We start from the raw sequence: 7,917 nt of genomic DNA, 5'->3' as shown, positions 1-7,917 counted from the left end.
CAGGGTTGGGGGGTTGGAGCGGGAAGAGTTAAGTACTCTGGGGTGCAGTGATGGTCTGAGACTCTGGGGGTGTGGCGCGTGCATGTAAGGTATGTGTGCGTGCACATGTGTGGTGTGCTTGGTGGGGTGGGGAGGCAGGGAAGGGGGAGAAAACAATGGTCTGCTGAAGTTTGGAACACTAGGGCTGGGGGGGTGGGGGGGGCTGTGTTTCCTTGCCGCCACCTCCTCGCTGCGAGACAGCCAGGCAGAGTGCAAGAGAGAGACGAAGCACCTGAGGCCCCTTCATGTGGTGAATTATGTTCACTAAGACGAGTCTGCAGGTTGTCCCTCCACCCCACCTGTGAGCCTTTATGCTCCAGGTGTGGCCTGAGGACTTCTTCTCTGTCGCCTGTCCCTGCCTGGCTATTGTTACTGCTCTTTCTCTCCTGGGACCGCTCCCTCATACTGAGAGGCTGTAGTTGGAAGGGGCCCCGGGAGCCTGTCCGCTCACTGGGAGCCAGCACGGGCACAGCCCAGTGAGGACCTGCGGCTGGTGCTCAGGACTGGGGTCGGTAGGCAGTGGCCACGTGCTCACACAGCAGCCTTCCCTCAGCAGACGGGAGAACATAACACCAAACCCAGCGACAGACAGGCTGTACTTACTACTTTATGAAGGTCACAGGCGAGAGGATCTTGGCTGTGGGGTAGGAGTGTAACATTACTTCTCATCAAACGCCATCGCTTCCTTTAAGAGCACCAAGAACCTTTTGTAAACCTGTGAGATGGAGAGATTCCTTGGGCACAGTTTGTTTCCTCTCAAGATTTCCCCCCACCCACACATCTTCCCAGACACCCTACCCTCACCCCCACCCCCAGCAGCTCACTCCAGCAGGGTGGTGTGGAGGGGACACATTTTGTGACATTCGACTAACAGCGAGGCCCTGGCCTTCTCAGCTGTGGAGTGGGGGTATAGCATCTTGTGCTGAAGGGGGATCCGATGGGTACTTTTTGCCCAGTGCCTCCCGTGATGCTCACCGACCGGGGTGGAGGGTGGCTCCTGGCTGTGGCCCTGCCACTAGCACCAGCTGCAGGGTTTTGTTGGTCAAGTTACTTCAGCTCCCTGGAGCTCAAGCTCCCCGATCTTTTCAAATAAGGGTCTGGGCTGGGCTGGGTGACGGCCTGCTCCTCAGTAGTCCTTTCTGGTGTGAAAGCACCTGTTTCATAACCGCTGAACAGAACGGTGCACACGGAGGGTCGTATTGGAAGGATAGAGCAGTAGGTGCCCACGCCCTCTTCTTCAGAGCTGCCCACTGGCTCTTGACAAAGACAGCCCTTCCTTCAGCTGCCAAGAGCCCATTGGAGGGGGTGGGAGGTCAGCCAGGCACACTGGTTTCTAAGGACTTGGCCCCTGTACACCCCTCCCCCCCTCCCGTCTCTGCACTGATGTCTTCTCACCTTTTTCTCTCTGCAGCCTTTGCTAGGGAAGGCCTGCTTGTAAGTATTTTTCTCCAAGTCATTTTTGCTCTGCTAGTGCTGCTTTCTTCCTGCTTGCCGACTCGGACTCCTTCCCGTTCTTGAGGCTAACGACTGGGTTTTGTGGAGTCAGAAGTCTCCTGGGACGGGGAGGAGGAGATGGGGAAGGGAGGCGAGGACAGGCAATCCACAGCTTCTTAGAAAAAGAGAGCCGGGAAGCCGCTGTGGTCCAGCAGTTTTTCTGGGTTCTGACGCTGCTGCAGATGGTGGGCCCTCCATCCCACTCGGGGTGGTCGGCGGCTCGACAGACACCTAGATTTCCCTTAGAGTCAGATTTTGGTGACACTGCGCCATAGGTCCCCAAACTTAGTTGACCTACCTCCCTCTTATTAAAAAAAAAATGTACTGAACGCCCCTCCCCCCCTACACAGACAAAAGTGTTAGTAGCTCATAATCCTGGATAAAGTGTAGGTATCTGCTCTTGCAGCCCCCACCCCAACCCCCGCCCCCAGCACTATAATCTCATCCACTTCAGGAAAGAGTGCACAGGGTCACTTACATGCCTGCTGCTGTTTTCCTAAGCTAAGGTGACCAGACGTCCCGCTTTGGGCGGGACAGCCCCGATTTTTGGAAAGAATGCAGGACAAGCTAGGGAACAGTCTATTTGGTCCATATAGACCAAATTTTTAATCACGAACCCCTCCCCCTTCCCCATCAATGGTGTCCCGCTTTAAATCTGGTCACCTTATCCTAAGCTCCCTGCCCTACTGCTGGCTGCATTCTGAAAGGGAAATTCACCTCCAGCCTGCTTTGCAAAACAAATAGGCCGGTCACCCCAACCTCAGAGGTCGCCAAGGCCTTCTCCCAGCAGCTTTAACAGTGGCACCCAAGTCAGCCCACCCTTGGTGCCCCCTCATTGCTCATCAGGCCACCTTAGTAGATTCATACCAAAATGGAAAAGATGGGAAGAGTTTAGCTGCTTTGGGGAACCAGGAGGTATTTTGGCCTCATGTGGTCATGCCATTAAAAAACCAAGTTGATTGCAACTTAGGGCCACCCCGTGAGTATCGAGGTGTAAGACCCGTGCTCTGTAGGGTTTGCAGTGGCTGATTGCTAGGCCTTTCTTCTGGGGTGCCTTGGGGTGGAGCTTTCGGATAGTGATCAAGCGTGTGACTCCCGGGGACTCCAGCAGAAGAACCACAGCGGTCAGTGCATTTCGTCCTGCTTCACGGCTCACAGAGGACTGGGTTTCCACACATCCAGGGTCTGTACCTTCAGATAACCTTATGAGGTCAGCAGGGCAGCTGCTATTTCTGTTTAATCGATGAGGACTGAGGTCTAGTGACTTGTTCACGGTCACCCAGCTAGTGAGGAGCAGATCCAGGCCCTGAACCAGCCTCTGGATTCTGAAAACTGCCTTCTTTCTCTCCGCCAGTTTCTGAGACCAAAGTACTATTGACTCAGCTCTTTCCAGAGGCACCTGATGTTTGCAGCCACAGGGCACTGCCCCAGAGCTGTTTGGCTTGCCTGACTCACCCCCACAGCTGCTAACTCGGAGGGTGGGGGGTGTTTGAGGTATGTAGTGGTGGACTTTCTCCATGAACTTCCATCCTTCCAGAACAAGAGTTCCTCACAGTCCTTGAAGCTAGGACCTGTACGTAGAATACTTCAGAGTCAAAGGTCCACGTCGTGTGAGGACCGGCTCTTGGATTTGATAATTACATAGATCTCATTCTGTGACCATGGTTTGATGTCACCAGGCCATTTTCTTCCTGCTGGAGGGGTGCCACTTGCAGTGTACCCCAACTTTTCAAAAGCTGACCTTCCCTATCTCCAAGGTCAGTAATGCTTTTGGCTAGAATCCCCCCAGCTCCGCTGCATAAAGGAGCTCTGTGGTTCTGACCCTCCTGACTCCACTGAGTCCGTGTCCAGCCCTGGAGTGTGCTCACAGAGACATGCCCGCCGGCATGGGGGACACGGCTGCTTCTGGCAACTGACCGGGCTCCAGCTAAAGGGGTCTTGGGTCTACTGTCTTCTATCTTGGAAGCTTGGGGGCAAGTTAATGCAATCCTAGACCTCCGTCTCCTCAGTGTAATGCTGTTGGGTACAGGTGTGGCCCTGGGCACCGTGTCTGGTGAGCACCCGCGGCCTGGCAGCTGCTGTGATTTTTGGTTCCCCACTGACTCAGTGGACACGCCACAGTGTTTCTGGGTTCAAACCACACCACTGGGATGTCAGTGTTCTCCTGTGTGTCCCACACCACGCCCATGGGGCTCCTTCTCTCAGCGTTAGGACACAAGGATGTGGGAGTGGGTAGACCCGGCCCTGGCGGGGTTCATACCGATTGCAGCCTAGCTGCCCATACCCTTAGGGCTGGTGCCCAGAGCATCAGCTTCCCAGCAAGACAGGGAGGCCAGTGAAGCCCACAGGCACTGCAGTTGGTCCTGGGGACCTTCGGGCACTGAGGACATTAAAATTTCAATTGCATGTGAAAAGAACGTACTGCTAAAGAGATGTTTTCTTTTCTTTTCCAACGTCTTTTTCTTTTCTTGTCTTTTTTCCCTTTCCCTCCCCACTGTGGTCAAAAGACGAAGTGTCTGTCACATTTTCTCAAAGTTTTCTCCTTACTAACCCTTGGAAAGGTAAATGGCTCCGTGCATGCCCCTCCTCGCTGTGGCTCAGAGACCTGGCCGCTCAGCCTGTGTGGAGGCTGGCTGGCCCTTGTGAAGTCTGTGGCACCTGTCTGTCCCGGCGCCGGAGAGCTTCCTAAAGAGCGGCCCCTTGTCTTGTGGCCCCCTCTCTTCCCCTCTGCCCTGCCCGCCCCCCCCTCCCCTGTGTGTCCTGAGCCAGGGGCATCGTGACCCAGTGCTGTGGAGGTGGCCTGTGCCTGTGGTCCTCACTGTCATGTTGCATTGCCATCGTGGGTGTGTGTGGGTCTGCGTGTGGGTGTGTGTGCTGGCCGGCTGGTGGTGTCCCAGGGCGGCCGGCACTGGCAGCTGTGCAGGGAAGCAGCTCAGCTGCTTCCAGAAGAGGCTGTGGTTCTCCCTCCGCAGCCTGCGCAAGCACAGAGGGCCCCGAACTTAGTGGTGGTTTGATTGCAGGCCAGGCCACCTGAGCTTCTCATCCCTAGAGGCCCTCAGGTCTGCGGGCAGAGGAGTGGGCCATGGTGGCCCCAAGTGTCTCTTTACCTGGGTCCTGCTCTCTCTGCCTGCTGCCTTTAAAGCAGTCCTGGTGGAGGCACTCAGGATCTAAGAGAATACTCCTGAACCCCCTGGGCTGTTCTTGTGGGCTAGACTAAGGTGACCAGACGTCCCGCTTTTGGTGGGACAGTCCCGATTTTTAACAATTTTTCTTGTGTCCCGTGGTGTTTTAAAAAAGTCCCGATTTTTGGAAAGAATGCACGACAAGCTAGGGTATACGGTTTTTGGCTGCCATGTGGCTATTTCGCCGGGATATGAGTTTATCAATGGTGTCCCGCTTTACCAATGCTAAAATCTGGTCACCTTAGGCTAGACTCCAGGAGTTCGGTAGAGAGCCTTCCTCTGTGAGTGACAGCAGACTTTGGCCCTCATGGAATCAACTCCAACTCAGAGTGGCCCTACAGGACAGGGGACAATTGTCCTCGTGGGATTCTGAGACTGTAACTCTTGATGGGAGGATAAAGCTCCGGCTTTCTCCCATGGAGCAGCTGGTGGTTTTGAACTTTTGACCTTGGAGTTAGCAACCCAATGTGTGCTCACTACTCCACCAGGGCTCCTTCTATGGAAGATGTTTCGTAGTCGGGCGCACTTTGAGCAACACAGCAGCAATAGGAGCATCATTCAGACCTGTCTTCTGCTGTGGCTCGGGGCGGGGGAGGGATAGAGGGGGGAGGGGGTTTGCTCTCTTTGACCAGACCTCCCCTGCCCAGTCACTGCTAGTGTTCTTGTTTGTTTGCCAGGCTGGCTTTCCTAGAATCTGGATCTCAGGGACTTGGAGTGTGTGGCCCTGTTCTGAGCATAGCTGGGAGGAGAGCACTCCCGGTGCTTTAGGAGGCTCCCTGCTCATCCTGGTCTTGGCCTTGGCCAGGGAGAGCTTGTTGTGGGGGCGGAGAGCACCCAGGCGTTTCTGAAAGACCTTGGGATGCAGCGTAAGGTTCCACCAGGGCCCAGCCCTCGGCTCCTGCCCGGCCCCCCCCAGACTCTGATGGGCTCCCGGAGTCTGGCAGCCGTGTGCGTGGGTTGATGGCACTCCTTAGGGGCTGTGTGCTTGTCTGGGTGTCAGGGGGTTTTGGGGGAGTGGGCAGCAGTCTTCAGTTGCCTGACTTGAGTCTTTCTGGTGAGAGACACAGCTGACAATAAGTCAGCAATTCCTTGTCCCCTCTCTTCTCTTCTCCCCCTAACAGAACATGAAAGGTTCCCTGAGTGGCCCGGACACCTCCTCCAGGGGACACTGAAGCACATGAACCCGGTTCCATCCCATTTCCATTCCTGAAGCTTGTCTTGCACTCTCCCTCAGCCTGAGCTCGGGCCCTCAGCCCTGGGGGTGGGGGTGGGCGGGGGGTGGGGGGGCTCCCCGGCTCCCCTCTGACTGGTGATGCCCAGGGCACTGCAGTAGAGGAGCTGCACCACAGGCAATGTGGGGGCCCAGGCCTGGGGAGGCCTCTCTGGTGCACAGCCCGGCACTTGCCACGCTACTTGGCCCACTCTATCCCTCCCGGGACGCCTGACCTGAGAGACTCCCAGGAGGATGAAGGACTGGCGGATGAGGCAGCTCGGAGGCCCTGAGGAAGGAACGTTGGATGGGCGCCGGCACCTCTGTTCTCCCCCCACCCCCCCGGGTTTATCAGGGCCTGGCCTGTATCCACAGCTGGGGAACGGATGCTGGCAGCAGAATCCAGCCACGAACAGCCAGCTAGATGCAAGTCGCCGGTGTTTCAGGGATACTTAAAACCTTTGCCCGTCTCGTTGAGAGCTCCGTGGCCCGAGGAGCTGCCTCTCAGAAGACGGCCTCCAGGGCCATGGGAGCCAGACGTGGCTATGGGCAGGCGAGTGCTTTTTTCCCCAGAGAAATCCCTGAGCTGAGACTTGCCTGTCAGCTGCACGCTGGCATCCCAGTGCCTCTACCCTCCCCTGCCCTGCAGAGAGATGCGAAGAGAAAAGTGAACCATTTCACCTGTGTGGGCACCCGCCCCCCCAGGGGCTCCTGGTGTCCTCTCATCTCCTGCCCGGGCCGGAGGCACCACCCCCTGGAGCTGCTTGCTTCTGCACTTTGTCACAGAAGACATGGATGAGAAACCTTGCACTTTAACCAGCTTGGGCTGTGTCCCCTTGGAGGCTGTGAGCCTCTGAATGGACGTGGATGGCTGGGCGGGCCCATGAGATGGGGAACCTCAGAGGGGCCCCGGGACACTGACCTGGGATTGAGCCGAAGCCCACGGATCTGGCTTCCTCTTCTTAGGACTCTGCTCCCCACCACCATGTTTCCCAGGTGGGCACAGTGGCCTGAGCAAGGCCTCCTTAGATGCTGTTTCCTCCACGAGGTATCCAGGGAGCTCCCGCCCGGATCCAGCTCTGCCCCGTGGGTTCTTGCCATGCACCCACTGAGCACCCACCCAGCACCCACCCAGTGTCGGGTGCCCTGGGGAACAAGATGAAAATGTCAGCCAGCCTTGTCTCCATGGCACCTGTGGTGTTGGGGGCCGGAAAGGGGACAGCAGGGTTTGTGGGATGTGGGGTCCTACATAAATCCCCGTTTCTGTCAATCAGCTCTTCCTTGTTCCCTCCAAGGACTGGGGGCAGAGAGGTGTGTCCTGGCCCACAAGGAACAACTCAAGAAATTGGCAGTGGCAGTAGTGTTTGTCCAGCTGGTGCCAAGGGTCACTTTTCTTTCCCAGCCTCCTTCCTGTGAGCTCTTACCAAGGGTTAGGGCCCTAGCAGCTGGGAGGAGGAGAGCGAGGAGCCCTTGAGAATGCGCTTTCCTTTCCAGGGAAGGGCCGTGCTTCAGACGCTCTTCCTCCGCTCTTCCTCCCGCCCGCTCTTCCTCCCCGCCCGTGGTTTCCAATCAAACCGTTCTGTAGTCCCCGCCCCATTGTCCCGGGCATCTGCCTGAGAGGGGGTCTGCACTCTCCTGTGTGAGCTCAGAGTTGGATTCTTCCACCCTGTCTGTCCCACCACCCGGAGTGTCGTCAGAAACTGTATGTGTTTGTGGGAGAGAGAGAATGTGCATGTATGTGCACAGGTGGGCTGTGCTTTTGACATCAAAGGTCTGCAGCTCTAACCTTGAGAATGCTTTTCTGGTGTCCCACTTCCTGGCCAGAAGGGCTTCCTCCTGTTTTGAGTTGTCAGGGCAGACTCTTTGAACACAGACCCTGTTAAGTCTCACCTGAGTACAAGTGAGGGCTTAGGAGCGGGTGTGTTTCGTTTCCCCCTCCTCCAACCGCTTAGCATAAACACACAAAGAAATTACAGAAATTGGGCTCTGCCT

At 56.5% G+C, this 7,917-nt stretch overlaps 1 protein-coding gene across 3 annotated transcripts in view; it reads left to right on the top strand.

Moving 5' to 3' along the window:
- Positions 1-5,984, top strand: part of PFKFB3 (6-phosphofructo-2-kinase/fructose-2,6-biphosphatase 3) — a 19,883-nt gene extending 13,899 nt beyond the window's left edge. The window contains exons 13-14 of one of the 3 annotated variants that reach the window (XM_045285599.1): positions 1,451-1,473; positions 5,837-5,911. In XM_045285599.1, the coding sequence (XP_045141534.1) occupies positions 1,451-1,473; positions 5,837-5,843 (30 nt within the window). In that variant the 3' untranslated portion in view covers positions 5,844-5,911. Of the gene's footprint in view, positions 1-1,450; positions 1,478-5,836 lie in introns of those variants that run through there. The other 2 variants (XM_045285598.1, XM_004712623.3) reach the window with 2 other exon arrangements.
- The last annotated feature ends 1,933 nt before the right edge of the window (positions 5,985-7,917 follow it).

Source organism: Echinops telfairi, unplaced genomic scaffold (genome assembly GCF_000313985.2).
Source record: "Echinops telfairi isolate 266 unplaced genomic scaffold, ASM31398v2 ScPeMD7_7473;HRSCAF=8511, whole genome shotgun sequence".
In the NCBI taxonomy this organism is placed as follows: domain Eukaryota; kingdom Metazoa; phylum Chordata; class Mammalia; order Afrosoricida; family Tenrecidae; genus Echinops; species Echinops telfairi.
Note: the sequence above shows the minus strand (reverse complement) of the source record. Positions and strands in the feature narration are given on the sequence as shown.